This window comes from Natrix helvetica (assembly GCF_964273705.1).
Source record: "Natrix helvetica genome assembly, chromosome: 1".
Taxonomy (NCBI): Eukaryota; Metazoa; Chordata; class Lepidosauria; order Squamata; family Natricidae; genus Natrix; species Natrix helvetica.
Window position 1 is genome coordinate 179,592,306 of NC_138548.1, and position 17,496 is coordinate 179,609,801.

General features: G+C 46.3%; 1 protein-coding gene across 3 annotated transcripts in view; it reads left to right on the forward strand.

The window, feature by feature from the left end:
- The window catches only part of PLCL1 (phospholipase C like 1 (inactive)), a 224,669-nt gene that overhangs the window by 161,960 nt on the left and 45,213 nt on the right, over nt 1-17,496 (forward strand). For all 3 annotated transcript variants that reach the window (XM_081956721.1, XM_081956723.1, XM_081956722.1), the window contains exon 2: nt 1,806-4,271. In XM_081956721.1, the coding sequence (XP_081812847.1) occupies nt 1,806-4,271 (2,466 nt within the window). The remainder of the gene's footprint in view (nt 1-1,805; nt 4,272-17,496) is intronic.

Consider the following 17,496-nt stretch of genomic DNA (forward strand, 5'->3'; position numbering starts at 1 on the left):
GTGCTTTGAACTGTCTAAAGCCATTTGAAAAACAGTGCTTCATCCTGCTATACACTGGATGATCTTATGGATTCTCTAGCTTCACCCCATGTTACAAGAGATGTAGTGAATTACCTTGCTCATAAGTAGCTGGGAATTCCCCACCCCCACCCTTTGCAGGCTCAGCTGTCCCTGGTCTGACTATTGTGTAGTCTCTGCTCTTCCATCTGTCTTCCAATCTTATATGGGAGGCCTTATACCTTTACAGGTGCAGTACCTAGAGGAGCTGTGCCAGTGTCTTGCTTTCCAAAAGCTTCAGAACAGATGGCATTCCTCTAATGTTCAACACACAACCTCACCCACCTACTGAAGTGCTCCACAGTTGAAGTTTCTTTTTTCTCAGATATGTCCCAAGGTCATTTTTTTTCTCACTCTCAATAGATCTGAAGAATTTCTTTGCCATCTCCTGGGGCCAAGGCTTTATATTTTGGGAAATAATATCAGAGGTGTTTCTTTCTTGCTCTCTTCCTTTTAATGTAAGCAGTTTTATGATGCTGACTTCCTCTATAACAAAATGTAGCAAATTTAAAGATGGGTGCCACTCTATTTCCTTGGCATCTTATTTTAAAGCAGGAAGCACACAAGAAAGACAATCAGATGAGGGAAAGCAAAATGTTACATTCAAGAACTGCATAGTGCCTTCCTAAAGCAGATGCCAAGTAACTCTTATTCCATGGGAAATGCTGGAAAGGTATCAAAAAGAAAAAGTGAGTCCTAATTCAAATTCACTGAATTTATTTATGCATTTATTTATGCTGCCCATGTTTCCATTGTTTAGGAGTTAGAAATTGTGAATCAGCTATTCAGGCAGTAGAATAGCTGGTTAACAAATTACTGCACTGAAAACTTAGTATTATAAATAGATAATCACAGAGCAAGGTGTACTACAATTATTTTGATGGGACACTTCCATTCCTTAACAGGTCATTTGTCAGTCATTTCATTTGTGCTTTAGTTTTGACTCTTTCCCTTTGTATAATTGATATATATCATTTGAATCCACAGGTCCCATTAATTTCAGTACAGGTAGTTCTCGGCTTATGTTTATTATCGCTGAGCATTGAGGGTTACAATGATGCTGAAAAAATGGAGGTTCTTGACGTTCTGGACATTGTAGCACCTCCAAGGTCACTTGATCATGATCTGGGTGCTTGGGTACCCAGCTCACTATTATGCCATTGCAGGAAGCCACATGATCACCATTAGTGACCTCCAATGCCAGCTTCCCACAAGCAAAGTCAATAGGGAAGCCAATGGGGAAAGTTGCAAGTAACTCTGAAAATTTTCTCCTACTTTTTCCTCCTACCTACAGCAGCCTCCTGCTGGCATGTAGTCTGTGTTGGCCCTCTCCCAGTCTTTTCCACTCTCCTGCTTCTTCTCCTTCCCACAGCATCCTCCCATCTGCATAAGGCATTTGCTGGCTCTCCCAGGCCTCCCCTACCCCTCGCTTTCCCCTCCATGTCACCTTACCTGGAGCTCCTGCCTCTTTCCACATAATGATTTGGAATTATTATGACAGCCGGGACTGAATGGGATTGCTGTTGCTAAGACATGCAATCACATAACCTGAGGACTGCCTATATGATACTACAATAATGATTATGGTACAATAAAATGCTTAGTATAAACATTAATTGTAATTTATATACCAATTGCTACCATGATTTTTTTTGTTTACTATAATTGTCACCTTTATATTTTGTATTTTATTTATAGTTTGTCATGTGGCTAGAAAGCACTGACTTTCTTTTTCTTTTCCTTGACAGGATCCTTCAAAATGTGGACGCAAGAAAACAGTCTCCTTCAGCAGCATGCCCTCAGAAAAGAAAATAAGTAGTGCAAGTGACTGCATTAGCTTCATGCAAGCTGGCTGTGAACTGAAGAAAGTCCGGCTAAACTCTCGTATTTATAATAGATTTTTTACTCTTGACCCTGATTTGCAGGCACTTCGCTGGGAACCCTCTAAAAAGGATTCAGAGAAGGCAAAACTTGATATTTCTGCAATTAAAGAGATCAGATTAGGGAAGAACACAGAAACATTCAGAAACAATGGACTTGCAGATCAGATTTCTGAAGACTGTGCCTTCTCCATTATTCATGGAGAAAATTATGAATCTCTAGACTTAGTTGCCAACTCAGCAGATGTGGCCAACATATGGGTGTCAGGTTTACAGTACCTAGTTTCTCGTACTAAGCAATGTTTGAATTTGATAGAGAGTAGTCAAAATAGTCCACGGTTTGCTTGGCTTACATCTGTATTTGAAGCTGCAGATGTTGAAGGCAATGGGATTATGTTGGAGGACACAGTTGTAGAATTAATAAAACAACTGAACCCAGCCTTAAAAGAGTCCAAAATCAGATTAAAATTTAAGGAGATTCAAAGGAGCAAAGAGAAACTAACAACTCGTGTAACAACAGAAGAATTTTGTGAAGCATACACAGAGCTTTGTACAAGACCTGAAGTTTATTTTTTGCTAGTACAAATATCTAAAAACAAAGAGTATGTAGATGCCAAGGATCTCATGCTTTTTTTAGAAGCTGAGCAAGGGGTTGCAGGTATCACTGAGGACATTTGCCTTGACATCATTCGTAGATATGAATTTTCACAGGAAGGGCAGTTGAAAGGTTTCCTTGCAATCGATGGATTTACACAATATTTGTTGTCTCCAGAATGTGATATTTTTGATACCACACATATAAAAGTTGTTCAAGACATGACCCAGTCTTTATCACACTATTATATTAACTCATCTCACAATACCTATCTGATAGAAGACCAGGTCCGAGGGCCAGCAGATATCAATGGCTATATCAGGGCACTGAAGATGAGCTGTAGAAGTATCGAACTGGATGTTTGTGATGGGCCAGATAACGAACCCATCATTTGTAACTGTAATAATAAGGCATCACCTCTGTCCTTTAAATATGTAATTGAAGTAATCAACAAATTAGCCTTTGTTTCTTCAGAGTATCCTCTTATTCTCTGCTTGCAAAACCACTGCTCCATACAGCAGCAGAAAACTATGGCTGAACAAATGAAGAAGACTTTTGGGACCAAACTGTACACAGATGCACCACTACCATCAGAAATGTATCTGCCATCTCCAGAGAAACTGAAAATGAAGATTATAATCAAAGGAAAGAAACTCCCTTATGGTAAGGATTTATTAGAAGGAGAAGTCACAGACGAAGATGAAGAAGCTGAAATATCTCGCAGAAAGTCTGAAGAATGTTTAGGGGACCCCAAAATGTCCTGGCTATGCAAAGAGCTTTCTGATCTTGTAACTATATGTAAATCAGTCAAATTCAAGGACTTTGAGAACTCGATGAAAAATCAGAATTATTGGGAAATGTGTTCCTTCAGTGAAGGAGAAGCCAGTAAAATTGCAAATGAATGTCCAGAAGACTTTGTCAATTATAATAAGAGATTTCTGTCTCGAATATATCCAAGCGCTATGAGAATAGATTCCAGTAATGTAAACCCACAAGACTTTTGGAACAGTGGTTGCCAGATAGTGGCAATGAATTATCAAACACCTGGGCCAATGATGGATTTACATACTGGATGGTTTCTACAGAATGGGGGTTGTGGTTACGTCCTTCGACCTTCTGTAATGCGAGAAGAGGTGTCTTACTTCAGTGCAAACACAAAAGGCATCGTCCCGGGGGCTTCCCCACAAGTTTTACATGTCAAAATCATCAGTGGACAAAACTTTCCAAAGCCCAAAGGAGCCTGTGCCAAAGGGGATGTCATAGATCCTTATGTGTGCCTAGAAATCCATGGCATCCCTGCAGACTGTACAGAACAGAGGACTAAAACTGTTCAACAGAACAGTGATAATCCTATTTTTGACGAGAGTTTTGAGTTTGAGATCAACTTGCCAGAGCTTGCCATGATCCGTTTTGTAGTCTTGGATGATGATTATATTGGTGATGAATTCATAGGCCAATATACAATCCCTCTGGAATGTTTACAGTCAGGCTATCGACACATACCTCTGCGCTCCTTCGTAGGGGACATCATGGAGCATGTTACACTTTTTGTACACATTGCAATAACTAATCAGAGCGGTGGAGGGAAGCCCCAAAAGCGTAGGCTGACGGCTAGAATGGGAATGAAAACCAGAGACTATACTATGCTGAGGAACACAAGCCTTAAGATTATAGATGACATCTTTAAGATAGCAGTACATCCATTGAAGGAAGCAACTGACCTGAGGGAGAACATGCAGGTAAGGAAAACTGAGTCTTTTTTTACTTTCAAAACTGAAAGCTTGGTTTAACAAAGTATCATATGAAATACACATATTATTGCCATTCCTGGTTATTAGGTTTTTTTTTTTTAAATAGCTAGGATTACAATCACCATTAGTAAAATTTGTCTGCTATTTTTATTTTTATGGTGTCAAAAAACTGAACCTTAGGATTTTTTGCTTGAAGTTGGAGTCTTTCAATTTCTCCATATTATTCTTACGCTCCTGAAATTTTCTGCTACAATGAGCTAGTTCATTTTTTTTAAGTGCTCCTCTGTGGCCGAGAAATTGGATTCCAATGTATCTGCACTATTATTTGAGAGGCATTGTTTATACACTTCTATATATAATTATTGTAATATCCTTCCCATTTTTCTGGAAGGGAGGATGCACATGCACAGTACTGGATAATACAATTGTGTGTATGAGAGAGAGAGGGGGAGGAAGAGGGAGGGAGGAAGAGACAATTCATACTTGTCCCATGAATACAGAATTCTAGAAACTAGAACATATTACTAATTGCAGAACACTGTTATTTAGAGAATATTATTATACTTACAAATCCATAAAACAATTATAAACCTGTATTTTAAGAGTAAATCCCCTTAAATACAGTGAGATTACTTTTGTATAATCAAGTTTGTAATATTAAATTCTTCTGAGCTCTTATCTTCTTCTCAAGCTAGTTCCCAGTTATACATGGACTTGCACGTATAAATGTATTTTTAAAGCATCAATTCAATTGTTTAGATAAGCTGTTTCCTCTTAATTTTTCATTTCAAGATATTTAGAAAACAAGGATTTACTTATAAAAGAGTCATGGAACATTTCCCATCACAGGAGCAAATATATTAGTAATATGTTCAGTTACTGATATATATATATATTTTCTCCCACAGTATGTAAACTTTAGGGATTTATGATTGGAGACCAAATAAAAAATAGCAATGTGACTTACAATATAAAACAAACAGCAAGACAGATTTGTGACAAAATGTTAAGACTGTTCTGGGCAGCCCCTCTGCTAAGTGGTGACCAGGCCCCATACCTCCTGGTGGTAACATTGCTACTTTTCTGGAAATTTTTGGTGAGAGATTGGAAAGTGAAAAGCAGGTAATTTCCATATTTGACCAATACACTAGGAAAGGTGGGAATATAAACTCTGCACACCAAGTATAAAGGAAGAGACAGTGGAGAAGGACCAATGTTTCTGACTTAGTAGTGATAATGACATCCGAGCAAATACAAAAATTGATGCACTTAAAGCTTTTCATTACCAATATGGAAGGTAAAGGGATTAAATCATGCAAGCGTGAAGTACTCTTCTGGGTAGAAAATGTATTGTTTTCCTGTACACCGCTTGGAGAGTCCAAGCAATGGGTTAATTCAGTCTGCTTGCCCTTAGGACTGAGGAACTATTTTTCCTTTAGCCACACCTCCTCCTGGTGTGCTCAATCCCCCAGAATTCTTCCTCAGTCAGCCCGTTTGGACGTAATTAGCTAGAGCTCTGAGCTGAATTAATCCTTTTTTGGCTTGGACTCTCTATTTGCGTTTTATTTCTCTTTCCTAACATTTCCCCAACTTTGTGAGACGTTTTTCTTCTCATCGCTGCGTTTTTCTCCAGCAGAATCTACATTTGAAGGCCAGGAGGTAAGCTGGAAGGTGGTGGGGGGTGCCCCTCAGCCGATCCTTATGGGACGGCTTCGGAGGCCTGCTGCTTGTCGTTAAAACGGCGCGGCTGCAGCGGCGAGGTTCCTACGTTCCCAGGCCCCTCGTTTGTTATTTTAGACGAAGTTTTTTTCGTTCCCCGGCCTGCTAGAGGACCTCTGCCGCAGGGAGGAGTGAGCGATCGTCGCCATTCGAGGCGCGTTCGCTCCTCGCTCTCCCTTAGCCCCACGCTGTTGCAGCGGCCATTTTAGGCGCGAAAAAAAGTGCGCCCAGCCATGGCCGCCATTTTGCATCAGCCTCGTTATCAGGAGACTGCTGGAGGTGGCAGGGCCTAGCAAGGGTTTCTCAGGCTGGGATCGCCACCTTCGTCTTTTTGCCTATTTTTGCGAGCGGTGCTGGTTCCTGGGCCATACCAACGGTCATTATACCGGCTCAGGGAGGAGGCCTAAGTAAGCGCAGGCCAAGCATTTTTCTAGTCATTCTCCTCCCTGCTTCTCCTGCGGAGCCTTGCGCCTCGGTGCAGGCCCCAATCCTACCCCTGGGCCTCTGACTGGTATTAAGCATGGGATACTTTCATACGTATTGACTCGATTACTGTGCATATAGCAATTTTGACAAATCTTTTTGTTTTGTTCCCCTTGCAGCAACCAGTCTCTCTCTCTCTAACTTCTGCCTTGTCATAGCCTTGCTCCATCTTGTGTGGTCATTGACTATGGACCTGCCTAGTCCCCCTGATTCCCAAGATACTAGGCCGAGCCTCTCTCAGGCCCCTAGCAAGGGTTCCTCCTCATCGGGGAGTGGGGGTGCGGGCAAGAGTGGTGGGGGTAGTTCTGGGAAACAGCGTTCCAGAACCCCTTCTGTGGCTGAGGCCAAGGATGCTGAAAGGCGCCAGCGGGCCCTTGACAAGCAGTTTGAGAAGGCCAGACGCCAGGCAGACAGGGAGCAGTCCCACTCAGGAATCCCTCCCTCCCGGGAGGATCTCCAAATGGTACTTGCCGAAGAGGTGGAGTCCCAGGACCTATCCCCAAATAGGTCATTTGCAGAGCCGGCCTCCCCGGCACCCTCTTGGGCCTGTGAGCAGGCTCCTCCCCCTGGGGATGCTAGCATAGATGATATGCAGGGTAAGGCTTCACCCCCCCAGAGGAGGGTTTGGATCCTGATTCTGACTCAGAGGAATTATCTCCCCGCATGCAGGAACTGATGGCCCGTGCCATTGCCAAGGGCATCACGGAGGCCATGAAATTCAAGAATCCCACTGCAGTGGCCCCAAGGGGTCCCAAACCTAATCAGGCAGCTCCCCCTCCAAGCAAGCGTGCTCGCCATCCTTCCCTGGAATCCTCGGTGGTCAGCGAGGCCTCTGCCATTGAGGACCCTGACCCGGAGGTGCTGGGTCTCTCGGACGACGAGGACCTTCCCCCTGAAGCGCCCGCCTTTGCGGGTCTGTTCAAGCCCAGCCTTTTCAAATCTGTCCTTCACAAGGTCAAGGCTGCCACCAGGGTGGGGATCAAGCCCAAACCGGCCGCGCCGGCAGCGGATGCCACTCCGGCTAATCCCAATGCGGTCATGTTTGATGTCCCAGCACCCCAACAGGAGCTGGTTCCGGTCCCGGGGCTGTTTCTCGACCTAATCCAGCGCCAGTGGGCTCAACCAGCCACGCAGTCCTCTCCCAGTGGGGTAGATAGGAAGCTTTATACTATGGAGCCAGTGCTGGAGGACCTTCTGGCCCTTCCCACTGTCGACCCGCCCATCGCTGCACTCACTTCTAACTCCTCCTTACCGGCCGACCTTCTGGAAGGCCTTAAGGCGGAGGACAAGAAGGCGGAAAAGGCGTGCCACAAGACCCACCTGGCGGCTGCCTGGGCCATTAGGGCCTCTTCATCCGCCTCCTTTTTCAATAGGGCTTCTGTGATCTGGCTGCGCGAGCTCCTAACCAAGCTCCCGGCGGGAGACGTCCGCCTCCACCAGGACGTGTCTAAAATAATCGCGGCTTCCCAATACGCCGCTGACGCTTCCCTTAACGCCACTAAATTCGCCTCCAGGGCACTCGGCTCTAATATCACTTCTCGCCGGCTGATCTGGCTCCGCCATTGGCAGGCGGACCAGAAAAACAAGTGGAAACTGGCTTCCGCCCCCTTTAAGGGGTCCAAATTATTTGGCGAGTCCCTGGATCCTCTCCTCATCGAGTCCAAGGACAAGAGGAAGATCCTTCCTTCTCTAAACAAGAAGCAGGAACGTAAGACCGCTCCCTATTCTAGGAGGCAGTCCTTTCGTGCCTCCGAGCCTTCCACCTCTGCCTCTTCCTTCTCTCCCTCCAATAGGTCCTTCGGTCAGCAGGGCGACAGGTCCCAGGACAGGGCGCCTTTTCGGGACAGAGGCAGGCAGCAGTTCGGCTTCCGCAAGTATAACCGCGGTGGGGCCTCCAACAGGCCGTTCCGTAAGTCAAAGTGACTGCCCAGGCTCGGCGCCCATCGGGGGTCGCCTCCAGCTGTTTGCCTCCCATTGGGCCCAGACAACCGAGGATGCTTGGGTTCTGCAGATAGTCAGGGAAGGCCTCTCCCTGGAGTTCCTGTCCCTCCCTCCCCGGACCTTCATCCGGTGCCCAGTCCCGTCCTGCCCTCAAAAGAGGGAGCGTATGGACCAGGAAGTCAGACATCTCCTAGACATCAGGGCCGTGGAACCAGTTCCCCAGGGCGAAGAGGGGAGGGGGTTTTACTCCATCCTCTTCCTGGTGCCAAAGAACTCGGGGGTGGGGGGGTGGAGAGCCATCTTGGACCTCAAAAACTTCAACAGGCACATCGCCTACCGGAGGTTCAAGATGCAGTCACTGCAGACCATCCTGGCGGGGATTCGACAGGGAGATCTACTCACATCTATAGATCTCAAAGAGGCATACCTCCACATTCCCATCCGTCCTCAGCACAGGAAGTTCCTGCGCTTCTATTATGCAGGTCGCCACTTCCAGTACAAAGCTCTCCCATTCGGCCTCTCATCCGCTCCTCGGACGTTTACCAAAGTTCTGGTGGTAGTGGCGGCCCAGCTAAGACGCAGGCCCATAAGGCTCCAGTGCTACCTGGACGACATCCTTATCCAGTCGTCGTCCAGGCAGCAGGCATTGCGGGATCTCCAAACCACTATGAGATCCCTCAGAAATCACGGCTTCACTCTAAACATAGAGAAGAGCCATCTCACTCCAACAAACAGACTTGTACACCTGGGGGCGGTGATAGATACCAACTTGTGCAGGGTTTTCCTCTCCCAAGACAGGTTGGATGGTCTAAGGTCCATGACCCACAAGGTGATGAGCTTGAGGCAGGCTCCAGTGGTCCTTCTGTCGCAGCTGCTGGGAAAAATGATCTCCTGCATTTCCATCGTGCCGTGGGCCCGCCTGCATTCCAGGGCGCTTCAGTGGCTGCTGCTGCCGCACCAGAGGGCATCCAGGAGCAACTCTCCCAGGCCGATTCGAGTTCCGCCGGAAGTGAAGAGGTCTCTCCGCTGGTGGGTGTCTCCGGCCGTCCTCAAGGGCCACCTATTCAAGGAGCCCGAGAGGTTGATCATCACCACAGACGCCAGCCTCTCCGGCTGGGGAGCCCACATGGGTTCCCTGGTTGTCCAGGGCAAGTGGTCCCAAGTGGAAACCAGTTACAGCATCAACCTACTGGAACTGAGAGCTGCTCGCCTGGCCCTGCGCCATTTCAGCCGGTCCATCCATCGTCAACATGTGCTTCTAATGACGGACAATGTGGCCACCAAGGCCCACATCAACCGCCAGGGCGGCACCAGATCCAGAACACTGATGAGAGAGGCGGAGTCCCTGGGCCGCTGGGCGGAGCTCCATCTGGAATCCCTCCGCTCCGACCACATCTCCGGAGTGGACAACACACAGGAAGACTGGTTGAGCAGGACAACCATAGATCCTGCGGAGTGGAAACTGGACCCTCGCCTGTTCCACCAGATGTCCAACAGATTCGGAAATCCGACCGTAGACCTGTTCGCGTCCAGGGACAACAAGCAGCTTGACCGCTTCTACTCCTGGTTCTTCACCCCGGGGGCGGAGGGGACAGATGCACTGCGTTGCAAGTGGCCCCGCGAGCTACTGTATGCCTTCCCTCCCCTGCCTCTCCTTCCTCAATTCATCTCCAAAGTCATCGCAGAGGGAGCGGAAGTTCTCCTCGTGGCCCCACACTGGCCCCGCAGGTCGTGGTTCGCCGACCTTGTCCACCTGTCGGTGTCTCCTCCGTGGCGCATCCCTCCGGACCAGATCTCCCTCAGCCAGGGGGCCGTGGTTCATCCAGAGCCCCAGTGGCTCCAGTTATCCGTCTGGCACTTGAGGGGGACCAACTAAAAGGCCAAGGCCTGTCAGAGGAGGTAGTGAACACCATTCAGGCGGCGAGACGCCCTTCAACCACCAGAATTTATGATGCGTCTTGGGCCGCCTTCGCAAAGTGGTGTGAGGAGCTGCTCATCGAGCCGATGACCGCGCCTGTTCCCAGAGTCCTTGACTTTCTTCAAGCGGGACTCAACAAGGGCCTGGCCCCAAACACCCTTCGACGCCAAGTGGCGGCCTTGTCCACCGTCTGGTCGGGCGACCATCTTTTGCCTCTCAGCAAAATCCCGAAGGTGCGCCTCTTCCTCAAGGGCGCCTCTAACCTTCGCCCTCCCACCGTTCATCGCTACCCCACTTGGCAGCTGTCCGTGGTCCTACGGGCCCTCTCCGGCCCTTCATTCGAGCCTCTACGCACTACTTCTCTTCGATTCCTGACGCTGAAGACGGCTTTCTTGATTGCCATCACGTCCGCTCGCCGGATTTCGGAGCTGGCGGCTCTGTCTGTTCGCCAGGACCTGTGCGTCATACACCCTGACAGGGTCATTTTGAGGCTGGACCCGACCTTTACACCCAAAGTAAACTCATGGTTCCATAGAGCGCAAGACATTGTGTTGCCAAATTTTTGTCCTCATCCGTCGCATCCCAGAGAGCGTTCCTGGCATAATCTTGATGTCAGGAGGGCCCTGAAGGTTTACATCGCTCGTACTGCGGAGTTCAGGAAGTCAGAGGCTCTCTTCCTCTCCTTCCAGCCTGGTTCTCTAGGGAAGAAGGTCTCTTCCTCCATGATTGGCAGGTGGCTTCGTGCCTGCATTGCGACAGCCTATGAAAGCCAATCCAAAGCCGTTCCGCGCGGCATCACCGCACACTCCACACGAAGTGCTGCTACCTTGGCGGCCTGGGCCACCCAGGCCTCGATCCTGGACATCTGCAGGGCCGCTACGTGGTCCTCTCCTTCTCCTTTTGTGCGACACTATAAATTGGACATTTTCGCCTCGGCTGAGGCGTCCTTCGGCAGGCGGGTGCTCCAGGCGGTTGTGTCAGAGACCGAATCCCGGGAGCCTTCTTCTGCCCACCCAGATGGACAATAACTTGGGTATGTCCCATTGCTTGGACTCTCCAAGCGGTGTACAGGAAAATGACCATTGGCTTACCTGAGGGGTCCTTTTCTGTACACCGCGGGAGAGTCCAACCCACCCTGGCTCTCAAGGCCGGGATTCGGGTTCTTCGTGTCAACAGTACATCATCTTGGACGCTTCGCTCCGTCTGCACGAACTGACTCCTTCTAAGAATTCTGGGGGATTGAGCACACCAGGAGGAGGTGTGGCTAAAGGAAAAATAGTTCCTCAGTCCTAAGGGCAAGCAGACTGAATTAACCCATTGCTTGGACTCTCCCGCGGTGTACAGAAAAGGACCCCTCAGGTAAGCCAATGGTCATTCTGCAGTTCCAGATGCTTAAAGACTGGAAATGATCTGTAACCATCACAGTCATTAAAAAGGGTGACATCCAACCCAAGATGCTTACCGATAAATTATATGCCAGGAATATTTTATGTAAAAAAAATTAATTGTGGGACAAACTGATTTTAAGTCAGGCTTTTTGATTTGGGGGAAATGCATCAACCTGGGGGGCGGATGCGGTTTTTATTCACCCGAAAACAGATTTCTATTCAATTTTTCCTGAGACAAAGCCAGCTTCTTCCTCTTGACAATCATGAATGATGGCTAATCATTCTGTTCTATGAAGAGACCTTATGCCAGTCAAACGTCATACTCTGCCACTCTCACACCCTTAATTTGCATGCAAGTAGGAGTTAAACAAGGATTATCCCTGCCCCCTCTTATTTCATTTTTATGTTAATGGTGTTATATGTACCATTTCCAAACATGAATCTCTATGTCCATTAAAGCACGTTTCTGTGCTTCTTTATACTGATAACACCGCTGTTTATCAAATACTCTCTGAATGAGGATTTGGAAAGAAATCATTCCAAAATGAAAGTGTTCTTTTTCCCTGAGAAGCAATAGCAGCAGAAATAGTAAAGTGGTGATTTTCAAATTGAGCAAGTAAAGCTGTTCCAGTATTCAAGTATTTTCTTTCAGCCCTTCTTCCTGGACACATGGGACTCATAAGGCAAGAGCCCTGGTTCAAAGGGCTGCAGACGCAATTAGTACATTTGCCAGATCGAGTGTGAATGCTTCAGTACCTGCTGCAAAGTAATGCTAAGTTTTGAGGTTTTGGTGTTCAGTTTTGCATTGACTCTGACCTCTCTCACTCTGAAAGGATGAGATTTAAATATATTAAGATTCTATTGCAATTGCTTTGTTCTATTTCCAATACTTTGGATAGGATTAAAAGAGTATGCCACCTTAAGTATTGACTGAGACCACACTTTTAGGGTGTTTGGCTGGCTCAGCTGATTTTTGATACTGATTTATTTCTGCTTGGGGGGAAAAAAAACTCAAGCCATTTTTTTTCTTTTGTGGCATTTCTTCTTCCGTTTTAATTTATATCTTGATAGAACAGTCAGTGATAGCGAATCTTTTTATAAAGGAGTGCCAAAATTGTGTACGCGCAAGCTATCGCACATGTGGGCGTGCCCACAACCACATTGCAATGTGCCCCGCCCACCTGTGCATGTGTGTGTGACACCCCTCCCCCCACCCATATGTGCACGATCGGAGGCTTTCCTGAAGCCTGGGGAGGGCAAAAAACAGGCCCAACGGGCCAACTTGTTTTTTGCCCTCCTCAGGCTCCGGAGGGTTTTCCTGAAGCCAGGGGAGGGCAAAAACAGCCATCCCTAGCTCTACGGAAGGCTGAAAATCAGCTGGCTGGCGTGCGCATGTGCGCTGGAGCTGATGGCTCCACGTGCCATAGGTTCGTCATCACGGTGATAGAGCAATGGATGTTACAATATGAATGAAGAAAATGATTTTTATATGATGTATTATAATGTATGATATATTATAATGGATCTATTAGAGAAGTATAGGAATAATTCTATGCAGCTTACACTTTAGTATTAAAAACAATAATAACAAAAATAGATAAGCAACCTAAACAAATGATAATAATATGTGGTAATATATTGGAGGAATGATTGAAAACAAAACTCGGTCACAATTATAGGACAAAAATCAAATACCAGGTAGCAGATCATATTCTACTCCAGAGTCTCCCTGGAAGAGCCAGGATTTTAGATCTTTACAAAAAGCATAAGTGGGTCAGGCTTGTATGCTCGTGAGGAAAGTGCCGTTTCATAGCATCTTACAGCCCAAAGAGAGAGGTTATTGCCTAGATCAGGAATGTAAACTCAAGGCCCTTGAGCTGGATCCGGCCCATCAGGTGCTTAGATCTGGTCTACAGGCCCACCCTGGAAACAATGAAGGACCGGTCCTTGGTGCCTCTGCCAGCAAAAACAGCAGAGACACCGGGGCTTTGTTTTTGGCCATGACGGCCTCTTGCAAACCTCTGCCAGTGAAAACAGAGCTATGGGACTTCCGGGCTCCATTTTCTCTGGCAGAGGGCTGAAGGAGGACCTTGCCGCTGAAAATGGAGCCTCGATGATGACATTGAGCTGGCTATGCCCTCTGGCACGCGTAGAAGCATTGTGCAGGAACGCGCCTGAACCGGTAGTAAAAAAATTAGCAACCACCACTGCCCCTGGCCATGTTCACTCCACCCCCCCTCCCCGAGTTCAAACACAACCCTGATGCGGTCCTCAATGAAATCGAGTTTTGACACCCATGGCCTAGATCCTCACAAGAGACATTGATTTACAGTTTGCACCTGGGCTATCTCAACTCAGGCAAATGTTACTATCTGAGAACAGGAGAAAGTTGATCCTATAGGCATACAGGTCTGAAATTATGAAGGGCTTTGTAAGTAACAACCAACTTCTTGTAATGCATCTTTAAGGTCATCAGTAAACCAATGCAGCCCACAAAGTAAACCTGGGCAAAATGGATATTTCCTGTAACTATTCCCACGACTGCATTCTGAACCAGCTGTAACTTCTGGATGATTTTCAAGGCTAGTCCCATATAGAGTACAGAAGTTGTCCAGACAGGAGTTAACTAAAGCACAAGTGACTGTATGAAGGGCGTTCCAATCCAGAAAATTGGAATCCAATGTTCACTATTGGAACATAAGATGGAGCCATACAAAGGCCACCATAGTCACAACTGCCAGTTGTTCATTGAGCATGAGCCAAAAACCATGGAGGAACTTAAAATTATGCAAAATTTCCTCTGGGAGACTACAACCACACCATACCCTAAAAGTGGCAAATCTCTGTAAATGGACATTGGAGGATGTTGGTTCTTAGTTCCAAAATGACCAGTCTGGTAGAGTTGAGCCCAAGGGTATTTGTTCCCTCCGAATTCCCAGCCCTTGGACCTGGATGGCGCTGCCTGGATAGTCATATTTTCTTTTTCTGTAGCTGTTTCAAATCCCCTGTGTCTTCCCAGTATGTAAGGAAGTGGTAAGAATCTCAAGCTGGCGCTTTCCAAATGCATTGGGGCTCCTGGCTGGTCTGGAAAATTCTGAGAATTGCAATTCCTCAAAATCTGGAAGGCCCCAGGTTGGGAAAAGCTGTGTACAGCAGAACATCAGTTGTAATTAACATAAAATGAATGAGCTTGTAAAATTTGCATTTAAACAGCAATGTTCTGTTAATATTTGTAGGTCAATGAAGAGAATGGCTTGTAAGCATTCTTTTTATTTAGCCATGAAGTTGAGATTTGCTTAAGTTCTTATGGGGAAATTGTTGGATTTCTTTATACAAAGAAAGCCTATTGTAAACTAAAAATAAATGTTAATATTGCCAAACAACGGAAATTCGGCTCTTTTACTATTATAGGCTGTAATCAGTTTCATACAAACAGATGTTCCATTCAGTTTCTGTTCTATTTGGATTACAACTATAGCAGCCAAATGTCGGTTCAGAGCCAAGTTGGCCTACAGTTCAGGTGGCTTTTTCAGGACTCATGTCTGTAAAGGAATGTTGCATCTTGCAAATGCCTTACTGCTGAATTGTGATAACCAAGGAAAAGTGTTCTTCAGAGTCAGGGGTTAGATAGCGGTTAAAACTTGTAATAGGTGATGGCTCTGTTCAAATGTCTTCAGTTCTTTCTTTGGTAGACCTGGATCTGGAAGGGTCTGTGCAATTTGAGACCTGTTAAGCAAATCATCCATCAGCAAAAGCCTATTAGTCAGCTACTAGAGATCATCCCTGCATTTGTATCCTCTGACATACAATTAAAAACAAAATCCTTGTGAACTGGATGGGGGGTTGATATCAGCATGCTGGGTCTGAATTACAAATGGATATGATAAAAGTGAATATGTGATTAATTACTAAGGCCCAATCATAAATGCAGTTCACATTTGTTTGAGTTTTGTGATTAATCATTCGTTATGGCACTGGATACAATTTCCCTGGGTTAACAAAGTCAATCTAAGCTCAGAACCAGCTGGGTACTCATTTACATCAGTGCCGCAGTGCTTCTCTCATAGAAATGGCCAGCCTGACTTCTGACTTACTAGATAAACCATGTCAGAAAAGAGTGCCGCTTACTGAGCGTCTTTTTCCTCCCCAAAAGCAAGATCAGCCCAGTCTCCTTGAACTATGAGATGGGGAACAATAAATTTAATAATTTAATAATAATGTATAGAAAAATAATGTACAGGAGATTGGAAACATGCAGAAGAGGCCTTCATCCTGCGGTCGATTGACAATGGCTAAAATGATGATGATGATGAATAATATATAAGCATTTTGAATTCGAATGATAGTTTGTTTAGGACTGTTGTCATTTTCAAGAAATAAATATGCAAGAAAGCAAACAAAAACATTTTGGAGAGTGAATATTGGATATTACCTATGTGCTAGATCAGGGGTGCTTGAATTTGGCCCCTTGCGCCAGCCAGGAAATAGCAAATAGACTGGCCCATGGTGCCCCTGGCAGCCAAAATGGGACATGGGAGGGCTGTGCACCACCACCGTTTTAGTTGGCAGGGTGCTGCAGCAGGCGTCAATCCTGTCTCTCCCCTCCTCACCCCAAGCCAATCCTGTCTCTCCCCCCCCTGCCCCCCCACAGCCTACGGAGAACTACAATGCTGATCTGGCCCTCAAAGAAATCCAGTTTGACATCCCTGCACTAGAGGACAGCAGTGGCATTTGCAGCAAACCACAGTAATATTAGCATAATGATACATGCATGATGATGTCACCACACACATGCCGCTGTTATATACTTGCATCCTAGTTTCTGGCTCAACTTAAGCAAATCATGACTTATGTGCATTGATGTTGTCACTCATGATTTTGTGATTTGCCTTCTCTTGCTCTCTAACCATGGAGTGTTTGTCCCTTCAGTCCTACAGCCCAAATTAATCTCTAACTTTAAATCAATGCTAAAAATACTAATTTAAGATACTGTGCATGCCATTTCTTTCTCTTTAGCGTGATAGTGAATGCACTACGGTTCTGATTTTGGGTACTTCAAAGTACTCGAGCCTTTTTATGTGTGCTATTTTGGTTTGAAAAGAAATGGACAGAAGTATTTTGAGCTTTATAAAAAAGGACATGTTACTTATCGTAAGACGTATTTCTCTTCAAAGCTGTCAAAAAGAAAAGGAATTGGAATCGGTCTCATGTATTTCTCTGTGAAAATTTATTCTTGCACTTTGTGAATCCTATACAAGGTATGACTCTCTTGAGCCGTGATGGTGAACCTATGGCACATGTGCCCGAAGTGGCACATGGAGCCATGTCGCCTGGCACGCACGGCATCGCCCATTCTCTTCCGGGTTTCTGGCACACATGCGCATGTGACGATCAGCTGGCCTTTGTGCGTGCTGCACTGCAGGAAACCGGAAGAGCTGATCTTCCTTTTTCCGGGCATGAGCATGCGCGCCAGCCAGCTGATCGGCACGTGCACCTGTGTGGGAGAAACCAGAAGACTTGCTGGTGCGCCAGAAACCAGAAGTACATTTTCCAGCACACGCATGCCCCCTGGACAGCTCCTCTTCTTGGTCGCAGCCAGATGAGAGAGCGTGCACACGAGAAGTGCTCCCTTTTCGGCACTCAGTGCTGAAAAGGTTCACCATCACTGCTCTAGAGGTCCTATCAGTACTGAATGTGGTAGCTACACTTGTCTTCTTAATTTATAAATTATGCCAGTCTGTGGAAATTAAGATAGCTGAAGGCA